Source organism: Alternaria viburni (assembly GCF_023758015.1).
Source record: "Alternaria viburni strain BMP 2772 chromosome Unknown scaffold_10, whole genome shotgun sequence".
NCBI lineage: Eukaryota > Fungi > Ascomycota > Dothideomycetes > Pleosporales > Pleosporaceae > Alternaria > Alternaria viburni.
The window spans coordinates 525,199-538,384 of NW_026055779.1; the positions used below are offsets into that span (position 1 = coordinate 525,199).

General features: G+C 56.1%; 4 protein-coding genes across 4 annotated transcripts; 2 read left to right on the forward strand and 2 right to left on the reverse strand.

The window, feature by feature from the left end:
* Positions 1-41: 41 nt before the first annotated feature.
* Positions 42-2,030, forward strand: J4E79_005439 (uncharacterized protein; the record flags this gene model as incomplete). Its single annotated transcript, XM_049354317.1, has 4 exons — positions 42-255; positions 311-1,177; positions 1,228-1,416; positions 1,474-2,030. 4 exons carry the CDS (start codon positions 42-44, stop codon positions 2,028-2,030), a joined length of 1,827 nt encoding a protein of 608 aa, XP_049211182.1.
* A 666-nt stretch (positions 2,031-2,696) lies between these two features.
* Positions 2,697-3,904, forward strand: J4E79_005440 (uncharacterized protein; the record flags this gene model as incomplete). Its single annotated transcript, XM_049354318.1, has 4 exons — positions 2,697-2,821; positions 2,873-2,945; positions 2,994-3,702; positions 3,762-3,904. 4 exons carry the CDS (start codon positions 2,697-2,699, stop codon positions 3,902-3,904), a joined length of 1,050 nt encoding a protein of 349 aa, XP_049211183.1.
* An 832-nt stretch (positions 3,905-4,736) lies between these two features.
* Positions 4,737-7,053, reverse strand: PAB1_1 (Protein phosphatase PP2A regulatory subunit B; the record flags this gene model as incomplete). The annotated part of the gene is made up of 2 exons (XM_049354319.1): positions 4,737-4,866; positions 4,916-7,053. The coding sequence occupies 2 exons, from the start codon at positions 7,051-7,053 to the stop codon at positions 4,737-4,739; spliced, it is 2,268 nt and encodes a 755-aa protein (XP_049211184.1).
* A 1,078-nt stretch (positions 7,054-8,131) lies between these two features.
* On the reverse strand, positions 8,132-12,115 carry J4E79_005442 (uncharacterized protein; the record flags this gene model as incomplete). The annotated part of the gene is made up of 3 exons (XM_049354320.1): positions 8,132-11,303; positions 11,352-11,802; positions 11,977-12,115. 3 exons carry the CDS (start codon positions 12,113-12,115, stop codon positions 8,132-8,134), a joined length of 3,762 nt encoding a protein of 1,253 aa, XP_049211185.1.
* Between the last annotated feature and the right edge of the window lie 1,071 nt (positions 12,116-13,186).

A 13,186-nucleotide genomic window follows, 5' to 3' on the forward strand; every position in this document is an offset into this window, starting at 1 on the left:
TGTCCGGTTCAACAACAACTGGGGCAACGACAGCTATCACAATGGCCGCAACCGATAAGTCAACGCCCGACATCTCCACGATTGAGGATGTTTCGAGCATTCCTCTCAAAGACATGGAGGACGAAGACAAGATTCAGACTGACGCCGATGGCTTCGCTGGCGATGTGGAGAATCTGCCGAAGGGGTACTATCTCAGTTCCTTCTTCCTTGGTACATGTTGCGCCGTGGGCTTTGGTGCTTGGGCTGGCAATGCTGGTAAGTCCGCTACTTGATAAATCACATGAGAAAATGCCTAACGATCGCAATACAGGCTTTGCATATGCTGCACCTATTCTGGGTACCATCAATGCGGACATTGGACCTGATCCCAATATCCAATGGGTCGCACTTGTGCATCCAGTTGGACTGTCCGTAGGTATGGTACGTACACCGACAAATCTTGACTTCCACTCGTTCATCACTGACTTCGACCAGACCATCATAGGAAGACTAAGCGATATCTTCGGTCGTCGTTATTTCTTCATCGTGGGGGCATTCCTCGCTATGATCGGCACACTTATCAGTGCTCTCGCTACCAACGTCAACATGTTGATTGTTGGATCCATGATCAAGGCACTCGCAGCTGCGACGCAACTGTCCTGTTACTACACCATCGGCGAACTCATCCCATCCAAGTACCGATATCTCATGATTGGCGCAATCAACGTCTGGAATCTACCTGGGCAGGGTTTCGCCCCCGTCGTTGCACAGAGTCTAGTTGCGACTCGAGTCGGTTGGCGCGCTGTTTACTTCCTACTCACTGCCGTCAACGGAGCGTCTTTGATCTGCTACTGCGTCTTTTACCATCCTCCCAACTTCCACCAGAAGCATGGTCAGAGGGAGAAGAAGATGGATTTTGTTAAGAAGTTCGACTACGTTGGCACGTTGCTTTATGCCGCCGGCCTTACTATGTTCCTGCTTGGTCTTTCATGGGGCGGCACTAAGTATAGCTGGACGTCGGCGGAGGTGCTGTCCTTCATCCTCATCGGCTTCGCCTGTCTTGTTGCTTTTGTATGCTGGGAACTCTTCATGGATCTTAAGGAGCCTTTGGTTCCTATGAGTCTCTTTCGTCATCGCCCGTGGGTCGTATCGGCAATACTCACGGGTATTGGGGCTGGAGTGTACTACGCTGGCGCGAGTAAGTATACCCTCATCAATCATGCTAGGATAGCAGCTAATAGCCCGCAGTCATCTGGCCCCAGATCACACAGAACTTCTACGCCAACGGCGACCTTATGCATGCCGCTTTTCTTTCCTCGTTAGCCAATCTTGGCATCCTGATTGGCGGTTTCGTGGGAGGATGCCTGGCTGGACCGATCGGTTATCAAAACTGGCAGATCACCGTGGCCATGGCTATAGGTGGAGGGCTCCTTGCGTGTAAGTCTGACTTTATCGCTGCATCTACACTATATCATGTACTAACGGAGACAACAGCCGTGTCAACAGCAAACCCAAGCAACCAAGCCCAATCGTCTGCGTTAATCTTCTTTTCCGCCATGATGATGGGATACGTGGCGGACATCGCTCTCGGGAACGCCATTCTCACGATAACCGATCAACGAGAGATTGGCGCTGCTGGCGGTGCTGCTGCATCAGTACGCACCGCTGTCGCGGGTACATGTCAAGCAGTCTACAACGTCGTCCTGGCGAATAGGCGTTCGACAACGGTGCCTGCTGCAGTTGTACCCGCCGTATTGGGCGCTGGCTTGCCTAAAGATAGCACTGCTTCGATCCTCTCAGCCTTGTCGTTGGGAACGCCTGCGGCATGGTCCGCGGTAAAAGGACTAACCCCTGAGATTAGAGCAGTTGCGGTATCGGCATATCATTCGGGCCTGTCACAAGCATTCAAGACGGTTTATCTGGTGTCTTTAGCTTTTACTGGACTGGGCATATTGTTGTCGCTGCTTGCGCCGAACACGAGTAAATTGTTGACTGAAAAAGTCGCGGTTTCTCTCCAGACGCGGAAACCCAAAGAGGAAAACGCAGCATAGCGCAATTAAACCACGAATAGTCTTCAGAAGCACGGGAGTATATAGCACGAGCGTGATGGTGATGTCTCCCCGTCCGCGGTCCGGAAGAAGTCGGGCAAACGTCAGCGCCTCAATCGCGCCCCGCCAACCCCTCGTGCCCCTCCACTTTTCCGTCTCCGCACCTGCATCATAGCCTGCCACCCACGCGCTCCCGCAACAAAGCGCGTCAATTCCCGCAACACTCTGGATGCCGTCCTCAGCTCGCGGGCCAGAACCATGTCGAGCATCTTCGCTCGGGAATTTTTCCACGAAATTCGGGCTTGCTCCGGAGAAACTGGCGCAGTGACACGCGCTGACCGCCGCCCCGGCTGGAGCATCGTGAGCTGCCAGTGACGTCCGGCCAGTTGCCGAGGGCTATAGCTTCCCAGCGGCCTGCCAAACAAATGCCACAGAAGTGTGGTCCGCCTGCCCGACTCTACCCACCCTGACTTCATAACGATAGCCAGCTCCGCTTTTCGCTGAACTTTGAGCTTGATAGCTTTTTCACCATCCCTCTCTCCAAATTTCCCCATTCCCCATACTGCTTTCCCATCTTCCCTTCCACCGCTGATACCAATTTGCTTTGTCGCTTCGCTCGTCTTTCCACTTTTACACGTTGTGAATTGAACTCTACCAAAAGTTTACACCATGGCTTCCAACGGTAACGAAGGAGGCCCAGCCGGGCAGGAGAAGATCAACACCGATATCATCACCCTTACGCGATTCCTCACTGAAGAGCAGACCAAGTACGCGGAGGCAACAGGAGACTTCACGTAAGTGCCAAACTCAAGCCACTTGGAACAGAAACCTGATCATTCTACCAGACTACTATGCCACGCACTGCAATTCGCCTTCAAGAGCATTGCCTACTACATCCGGAGAGCAACACTGATCAACGTATGCAAACCATCACAGACCACACCAGAGCGCAACTAACACCCCCAGCTCACCGGCCTCCAAGGCACATCCAACACAACCGGCGACGACCAAAAGAAACTCGACGTAATCGGCGATGAGCTCTTCATCAGCGCCATGCGCTCCTCCGGCCGCGTGCGCCTCCTCATCTCCGAAGAGCAAGAAGAAGCCATCGTCTTCAACGAGCACCCCAACGCGCGCTACGCCGTAGCCTGCGACCCCATCGACGGATCCTCCAACCTCGACGCCGGAGTCGCCGTCGGCACCATCTTCGCCGTGTACAAACTGCCCGAGGGCGCCAAGGGCACAAAAGAGGAAATGCTTCTACCCGGCACCGAGATGGTGGCCTCGGGCTTCACCATGTACGGCGCGTCCGCACAGTTGGTGCTTACAATGAAGGGCGGAAACGTCAATGGCTTTACGCTCGACAACGCGTTTGGCGAGTTCATCCTCACACATCCCGATATGCGCGTCCCCAAGACGAGGAGCATTTACTCCGTCAACGAGGGTAACAGCATGTACTGGGAAGAGCCTGTTAAGCAGTGGTGCGAGAGCCTTAAGAACCCGGCTGAGGGACAGAAGCCGTACAGTGCGAGGTACATTGGTTCCATGGTGGCGGATGCGTATCGCACGCTGCTTTATGGTGGTATCTTTGCGTACCCCGCGGATAAGAAGACGCCAAAGGGCAAGTTGAGGATTCTTTATGAGTGTGCGCCTATGGCTATGGTTTTTGAGAATGGTAAGCTCACGTCCTCTCTTCTTGTCACAATGTACTCTTGCTAACTTCTGTGTTTGTAGCTGGCGGTCTGGCGGTAAACAGCAAGATGGACCGTATGCTCGAAGTCGTTCCCGAGCACATCCACGACCGATCGGGTATCTTCCTTGGGTCGGAAGGCGAGGTCCAAAAGGTTATCGATGCGCACAAGAACTACAAGAAATAGGCGTCTGTGGATAGCTTGGAACGTGGGATGGCGTATAATTGGGCTATCACGGGCATATAAGCAGATACCTTGCTGGTCAAGACTCGAGTTTACGACATCGACGCAGTATTATTGAATGACGATACCAATCTCGACATTTCTTCATTTTCGTTCTGTCATGCGCGTGTGATACCTTAGGGACACCAGCACCCAAGCAGACAGATTGGGAGTCATAACATCAAGAGCCAGTCATGAATATTGTAAGATCTATTAGGAGTATCGACTACATGCCTAAGATCTTATCTGCTCATCTCTCCCCAGCAAAGCTATCCAGTACGGACTAGATGCTTCGAACCCGTAATCCTATCCACATCTACCATGAATTATCGAGACGCCGAAAACCCGAACATTGAGAGCCAGCTTGGTATCGTAAAGCTGCTCGTGAGGTATCATACTGTTTGCGCAAAGAAAATCCATCCACACAGACCCATATCATGACGTTTCGAAGACGTGGCGCCGTCTATGATAACATGCACAAAGCGGGGAACAAAGAAAAAAACATGAGGGGAAAACCAAACTCTGGAGATGCGAGTTTGGGTGTTGTAGGCAGCCGACGTTCCAGTGAAGGAGTCAGTTGCCGGGGAAAGAGGTATCGTAGTAGGTAACTGAGAAGAGGACATCGAATCGTGAAAACTTTTTGGGTGCATGGGTCATGAAAGCCGTCCCGTGTCGTGAATGAAAACCGTTACCCGTGCGCCGTTCGCCGTTCAGAAAGATCATGCGACCATCGTAACTTGTTGCCGTTCGAGAGAATCGCGAACCGAATCCTACTCAGTGGCAACTAGAAAGAGATCTAAGCATCTTCCTTGGTCTCCTCCTTGGGGGCTTCCTTCTCAGGCTCACCCTCTTTGTTCTTGACGTATTCGTCGTAAACGCTCATGGCCTCGTCGACCTTGGCGCGGAGAGCAGACTCATCAGAAGTGCTAGGATAGTCAGTACGGAAAATAGTGCGACGGAAAGTGGGAAACTTACAGGGTGATCAACTCGCTGTTGTCCATCTCGAGGAGCATACCGGTGATCTTGCCGGCGAGCTCGGGCTGCATCTCAGCGATCTTGGGGTAGAGAGCCTCACCGAGCATCTGCTTCTGCTGACCAGGAGGAGCGCCGCTCAGAGCACCCATGTCGACGCCAGCACCGGCGGGACCGCCACGGCCGCCCTGGGGGTAACCGGGCATGGGGGACTGACCGGATCGGCCGCCCTGGGGCATGCCGCCGCGACCACCCTGAGGAGGGAAGGCACCCTGACCACCGCGCATGCCGGGAACACCAGCCATCGGGACCTGGGGCATACCAGGCATAGGAGCCATGGGGCCGCCACGACCGCCGCGTCCGCCCATAGCCTGCTGAGCAGCCTGAGCAAGCTGCATGTATTGCTGGTTCATGTACGCAGGAGGGAAGGCACCGGGAGCCATGCCGGGGGGCATGTACATGGGAGGCATCTGCTGGCCGTTGGGACCACCACGACCGCCTTGCTGACCGGGCATGCCGCCAGGGAAACCAGCGCCACGACCACCTTGCTGGCCGGGCATACCGGCGGGGAAGGGCATCTGACCACGGCCACCAGCGGGGAACATCATAGGCTGCTGGCCAGGTGCGATGAACATCTGAGGGATACCACCGAACTGCTGCTGCTGTTGTTGCTGCATGCGGAGCTGGTTGCGGGCCTGGATGGTGGCCTCGAGCTGGTTCTTGCGGACGTCCTTGCGCTGGGCAAGAGCGACGTAGAGAGGCTTGCCCTCAATCATCTTCTGGTTCATCTCGGTGACAGCCTTGGTAGCCTCGTCGGGGTTGCTGAAGCAGACGAAACCGAAGCCCTTGCTCTTACCAAGGATCTTCTTCTCACCCTTGATGGTGACCTTCTCGCCGCTGGCGTTCTCGTCCTTCTTCTCGTCAGAAGAGTCAGCCTTGGACTCATCCTTGGACTCCTCAGTCTTTTCAGCCTCCTTGGGCTCCTCCTTGGCCTCGTCCTTCTTCTCGTCGGACGGGGTCTCGGCGCGCTCAGCGGGCATGGCATCGCGCATGACCTTGGCGGAGGTAATGGTACCGAAAGGAGTGAACATGTCGCGCAGCTTCTCGTCATCGACGTCGTCGTTGAGGTTCTTGATGTAGAGGTTGACACCCTGGTACTTGGACTGCTTCTCGAGACGAGCGGCCTCGTACTGCTTGCGGAGCTCCTCCTCGCGCTCGTGCTTCTTCTGGGCACGGCCGACGTAGAGCTTCTGGCCACGGAAGTCAACGTCGTTGAGCTTCTCGACGGCGTCAGAGGCGGCCTCGTGCTTGATGTAGTTGACGAAGCCGAACCCGCGGCTCTTGCCCTGGTCATCGCGCGCGATGGATGCAGAGGTGATGTCACCGTGCTTCTCGAAGAGCTCACGGAAGTCCTCGTCAGAGACATCGAGGTCGATGTTCTTGACGTAGATGTTGGTGAAGTTGGCCTTCATCTCCTCGAACTTGCTCATGCGCTCCTTCTTGGGGATGTGGTGGCCGACGAAGACCTTCTTCTCGTTGAGCAACATGCCGTTGACGTGCTTGATAGCGTTGTTGGCAGCCTCGGCGGTCTCGTAGTGGACGAATCCGTAGCCCTTGGAGTTGCCAAGCTCGTCCTGAGCGACCTTGCAGCTGAGGATGTTACCGAAGGCGGCGAAGGTGTCGTGGAGAGCCTTGTTGTCGATGGCGTGGTCGAGGTTCTTGATGAAGACGTTGCCCTGGCCAGTCTTGCGCAGAGCGGGGTCACGCTGGGACCACATGATGCGGCAAGGCTTGCCCTTGATGACGGTGTAGTTCAGCTCTTCGAGGGCCTTCTCGCCATCCTCAGAGCTGTTGTAGTTAACATAGGCGTAACCGAGCGAGCGACGGGTCACGGCGTCACGGCAGACACGGATAGACGCGACCTGGCCAATCGACGAGAACAGCTCGAAGAGCATGGCCTCGGTGACGGAGGGGTCGAGCTCGCCAACATAGAGCGACGCGGAGTTCTGGTTGTTCGCGGGGGCAGCGGTGGTGGGGGTGGGGGCTTCGCCCTGGGCGGCAGCGACGTTGGTGTCGACCTGAGCGCCGTTGGCGGCAGCACCGTCCTGGACGGGCGAGGTAGAGTTGGCGACGTCAGACATGATGTATATCTGCGGGGTCGCAGGTTAGCGGAGGGGTCCTAATATTGCGGGCACGAGCAGCGTCGACATGTGCCAGTGCGCTCGCTTCGCAAAAAGTTTCAGCACTCACCTAAGTTGCAACAGCAGATGTGCGGGGTAACAGAGTCGGCGTATGGGACCGGGAGCGCGGGCTGTGCGGGCGCGCTGGTTGCTTCTTCGTGCGAAAAAGGTGAGACCAAGTAAGACGTCTGTCGGTTGCAAGCGACAGTGGGAGACGAAGGGTTGGCGGTGGTCGTCGGACGGGCTTTTCTTGTTGTTTTCTGTATTTTTTTGTTTCTTTTTCTGTTATGAACGGTCCACTGGGAACCGAGGGCTTGGAGAGCTGTGGGTGTAGTTGGGGGTGGTTAAGCGTTTGGGGGGGAGGGACACGACGAGGTTGCCAGTCTTTATGCGCAGGTGTGTGATTTTTTGGGTGGTCCGGGCGCCGCGCTAGCTTCTTATAGACGGCGCAACCAGGGCGGTGAATGAAAGAGCCCTGGGCAGGCAGACAATGGCGATGGGTGAGCAAATAGGAAGGCAGTCGGCTGACAGGACCGGGGGCAGTGGCTTCACTACAGTGTTCTTGTTTGTGAAAGAGCAGACAAGCGTAACAGCCGCCGCGATACTGGACCCTGACCTTGTGCGTATCACATGTCAGATACGCGAGTAGGCGTATGAGGAGGGATGGAACAGAAGAGTTTCTGCAGTCGCGATCATGCATTGTTGCCAGTTCTGTGCAGGACTGTACCGATTTGATCAATACTCGAGAGACAAGACAAAGCAAGATTATCAAGTGCGCATCGAAGCCAGCTTTGGGCCGCTGACCAGCTATCCTGGGGTAAGGTGCATCTCTGTAAGACGACGCACGACATACATGCACAAGCACTGCAAGCTAGACAACCGTCTTCGGAGACAAGCGCAATCATGCATCCAAGGCGTATCCATGTCAAGTACGACAACCTACGAGATGGTATTTTGGGTAGATATTCAAACGGGTATCGATACGGTGCGAAAATGCTAAAAATGCCGACCACGTCATCGTCATCAACAAATACTTGAACTACTCCTTGAGAGTATCATCCCACCCTCCTTGCTCGGTCAGGTGGTCTTCTACGCGTGCTTTGCAGTCTTCGAGACCCTGTCCAAGTGCCTCGTTCCACTGGCTTTCGACGAGACCAACCTTTTCTTTGAGGTCGTCCGTCAGTCGCCGCTCCTCGTCTGCCCTGATGGCTTTCATCTCTTGATTCACACCCGTAAGATCCTCGCCTTCCAAGAGTCGTTGTGTCTCGAGAAGTCGGGAGCCTGCGGTCATAACTCCAGTTTTGACCTCATGCAGTAGGCAGAGCAGATTGATCTGCGACTCGATGAATTGGTACGCCGAGCGACCGGCGTGTGCCAACAAAGTGTAGAGATACTGCAGAGGGTAGTCGTGGTATGCTGGTGTTTCCGCATACTCTTGCGGTGGGACCAGAACTCCGAAGCCATGCAAGTTGCGGGGTACCTGCTGCACGATTTCTAGTAGTCCAGGCGCAATGTCCCAGAAAGCTGACAGCTGCGCTTCGACACCCCGAGTCACGTTCTGCTCGATGACGTTCATCAGATCTTCGTAGCGCTTCAATGTCTCCTTCTCGAAGGTGACTTTGCGATCCTGGCCATCGCGCTGGAAGAAGGTCGTAGCTTCCTTGACCTTCTGCTCGTTCTTGGTCTGGACGTACGGCAGGACAATGATGTCTCTGTAAAGATCGTTGCGCTCGTCTTCCAGGTCGAACATCTCCTTGTGTAGCTGCTCCCGGGCCTCAAAGAGCCATTTGTGCAGGGTAAGCATCTCCAAGAGCTCTGGTTTCTCGTCACCCTCTTCCTGCATCTGGTTCGGATTGGGCTCCTGCGCCTCGCTGCTCAAACGCCCTTTGAGATGCTCCATCGATGCCGTGGCCTTGGTGATGCGCTCGCAGAACATGGCGTGCAGTGGATTGGCGACTTCAGCCTGAAAGCTGTCGAACACCCACTGAACTACGTCCTGAGCTCTTTGATGCTCTCGTGCTTCAAAGTCTGCTTCTGCTTTCGCCGCCTCCGCAAACGACATGACTCCATTCCGGACATTGTCCTGGATGTTGTATCGCAGTTGGGCTCTTCTGTCAGACAGCGATGCATTTTCTTGCTCTTTTCGTGCTTCAATCTTCGTCTTGAACTTCGCCTTCGTACTCTTTACGTCGTCGAGCTCAGATAGAGTCCGGAGACTAGTCCGGATAGTTGCCAAATCGGGATGGCTATTGTTGACTGCGGGGTGATGACGTGGGTACGATGGCGGGAGAGTGACTAGTCGCGATACATCCAGCTTATGTGGGTCGGGCGTTGCCGTCGCAGACCTGGGATAGTAACCGTAAGGCTGCTGCTGCGATGGCTGTAGACTGTCTTCGTGCAGTCCGACCTTCTCGGGTGGGTATTCATTGGCTCCATAAGCTGGTCGACTGCTGGATTCGCCTCGTTGCCTTGGAGTAGACAGATCTTCACCCGCCCACTGTTGGTTCTCGCGGGCCTCCTTCGGTAACAAGCTCATGTATTTGGATTCCCGTTTACTCCGCTCCACCCTTCTGCCACCCCCAACACCAGATGAGCCGCCATCGCTCTCCCACCAGCGACTTGCTGAGCGTCCCCGCGAATCTTGCTCATCAGGAATGGTACTCATAGCCATGCTTGGAATAGGCGAGAGGGAAGGATGGTAATTGTTTGCCCACGAAGCATCGCGAGCTTTCTGGCTAGATGCGCTCGAAGGAGAGGCTGGTTCGGTATGCGGAGTGAAGTTGCCAATGGAGGATGCTGGGCTGGCAGCGGTCGTTGGCATCGAGGAGAAGCGTGTATCCGGGGATTCACCGGCTACAGAACCTTGAGATCTCCTGCTACTATGACCTACAGGCGTGGCCTGAGTGTTAGGTGTAGCTGATCTGCGTCCAGAATTGCCGTACGAGCGCCATAAGTCTCTTGTCAGATCCATAATGTCTCCGGCCATTGCGTCGAAAGCTCCGGAGTACCGATCACGGCGGAGTCGCGACTCAGTGACAATGAACTCGGCAAACAACTCCAGCCTGTCTTGGTCCGTTTCCGCAGCCATCTCTTTTTCAATGAACTGTCGATGTCGCTCCATAGAGGCAGTCGCAAAAGCGTGGACGTTTGCTGGCTTCGGGGTGCTCAGCGTTGAGCTTTGTACACCCATTTTCGACGTGTTGGGTGTTTGCGTAGCCGATTCGTTTGCAGCTTCTGAGTGTCGCGTCAGATCCGCTTCTCCATCATCACTATAGATACGCAACGGTGGAGTGGGTAGCGCTTTCGAGGGAATGGAGACGGGTGCTTTTTGTGCTGAACGACTGAGATGTTCCATACCTGGCGAGAAAGGTGGCGTTGCGACGGACAAAGATGCCGCCTTTCCGTTCACGTCCATCCGAGGCGTGGAATGGGACGACCCAGGGTCTTCAAAGAGGTGTCCGCTCCTGGGCGATCGTAGGGCGCCACCACTCCTCGGTGTACCTTTGGTGATGGCACCACGACGGGTCAAGCCTCCTTCAGGCGTTCCCAAGTCGAGATTGGCAGGCTTTGCTGACTCTGCTTCCAAATCTTGCGCCCAAGGGTTGTTGCTGGGCTCGATCCGTAGCTCTCGAGCAGCACGACTCTCGCTCCTTCGCTCACGGATGCCTCTGGTACTCGTCTCCCGTTTGTCTGCGCGGTAGAGAGTGCTGCCGGAACCCGATGTGATCGTTGTTGGCCCTGAAGATATCGAAACGCTTCCGCTTTCTGACGTTGGCGCAGGATCAGACAAATGAACAGCGCGAGGACTTGTATCGATGTGTAGACCGTGTGCTGCTGGAGACCTCGATCGCACGTTCGCCTGCTCGTCCTGCCAGCCCTGGGGTGTGGGTGGTATCGGCGTTAGTGTTGTTTGACCTGGCCTCCTCGTTGGAGGCGCGGAGGGTAAAGTAGGCGCTCGATTTGCTGGCGGTTCTGTTCCGGGGCCCATACTTTGCGATCTTGAGCTGCTGGGCGGCGGGCCCGGCGGAGGCGGGGGTAATGGGGCATTTCGACTCCAGCTCCCTCCTGGTGGGACTATGGGCGACTCGTCAATAGGTGTCCGGGTCTCGTAACCTGGCACACCAGCAGACGCAGCTCTGCGAGAGGTTGGTGCCCGGATAGGCGACTGTGTGTCGGGGCTGTACCGCCGTTCTAACGTGTTCGCAATGTAACTGTACCGAAGTCAGTATCGAGTCGTGCTACAGTGTACACTGACATACTTGGAAGTCGCCCTCTGTGCGACCAGCCCAGGAGAAGCTGGTGCCCGCTGGATCGCATCGGAAGTGCTGATATGGAGCGAGTCGATGTTGCTCGGGGCAGGACTATGGTCATTGTTCCGATTCCTAAACGACGACAGACTAAACTTGGAAGCCAACTTGTCGCGCGATGCTGACCGTCCGGGCCCGTTTCTGGGCGGTGGAGGAGGGAATAGCGGATTTGATGTTATGCTCGTCGCGCTAGAGGGTATGACCATAGATCCGGGTCGGCTATGGTACCCAGATATTGGTCGCGCCGAGGAAGGGGTGCTACTCGGCGGTGGGGGAGGTGGGGGATGAGGAAACGCGCCGGCCGACATCTGAGGCGACGAGGTATTGCTATGGCTGCTCAGGGACTGTGATACGTTCGGATTCTGGCCGGGGGAGTACGGAGGCGGTGGGGAGGGCATCGACGCTGTTGCCATTAGCATCACATCTCATTATGCGCGGGAGATTCCCACGAAGGGTTTGCGCAATTGATACAAGGCTTCGACACACAGGCATTGATGCTTTGCGAAGACGAAAAGAAAGTCTATCCAATCTACTACGTATGATATGAGAGGAGGAGGAAGTAGGAAGTGATATATACCTTCCATGCCCGTCACATCCTGGAGCCTCGTAGGGACCGACGTCTGGCTATGCTGGACATGCTGCCCGCTGACGTTCCCTCCCCGCGTCCATTGCTGGGGATTGTATGGCACGGCTGGACCCGAGCCCCTCATGGCCATGGGAGAAGCAGCGGCGCTGGGGGAAGGCGCATACGCCGAGGGCGTTGGGGAAGGCGTGAAGGGCAGGCTCAGAGATGAGGAAGTCCCCGGCGTAGACGACGAGCCATGCAGGTACGCGTGGGGGGAGTGATGGGGCGGGGCGAGGGTGGTGTTGAGGAGGGGAGGTTGCACAGCGAAGCGCCGGGGAGATATCTGCGGAGCCTGGAGGTGGGCGGGATGCGGTGAGGGCGGTGGTGGAGGCAGTCGGGGCGACGGCGGCGCGGGACTGTAGGCGTGCTCCATGGCTGCCACTATCAACTTTGATGTCGATTAGGGCTGGCGGCTCCCAAGTGGTACGGGCGAATCCAGCAGCGGAGACGCGATGGGGCGGCGTTGGTCGCTGCACCACTCTCGACGTTGTCACCTAGCACGCGAACGCAGAGGCCGAGGCGCGCAAGGATGCTGGGTCATGCTGTGTGTCGGTCAACGATGAGGATGGAAGGGAAGGCGGCCAATTCGACGCCGGGCAAGCAGACGTCGATCATGTCGGGCACGCGGCTTGCACGTCTAGCCTCGATGCAGTGTCGACGACGGAGGTTTGGCCCTGTAGCGAGGCTTGACTTTTGCTTGTCCAGCGAATGGGCGCCGCCTCATGCATACGCCCACATGCACCTTATGCGGCATCCCTGCCCGCGACCAGACGTCGGCGGCTAAGTAAAGAACAGGCACCACACGGCCGCCATCCTCAGGCCATATCTGCGCCCGTCTAGCAGCCCTCGGAACAAGCACTATCAATCCCAGGTGTGCTGCAAACCGCCGATGTATTCCGGGCGAAACTCGGACAGCCTCGTGACACGTTTGTCGTCCTGTCCGACATGCGACCGTTGTGGTGTTCGTCTTGGTATCCAAGAAGAAATCCCCACACGGGGCGATATAAATAGTCGTTGTGGGCCCACTCCAACACGCGCAACGGCCCACCCCAACCCGGGCCCTAAATCTCTACACCACCATGCACCGCCATCTCGAAGTGTCCTGGTGCCGAGTTGCTTTTCGCTGGCCGAGGAGGCAACAAGTCCAATTATAACGCAACAC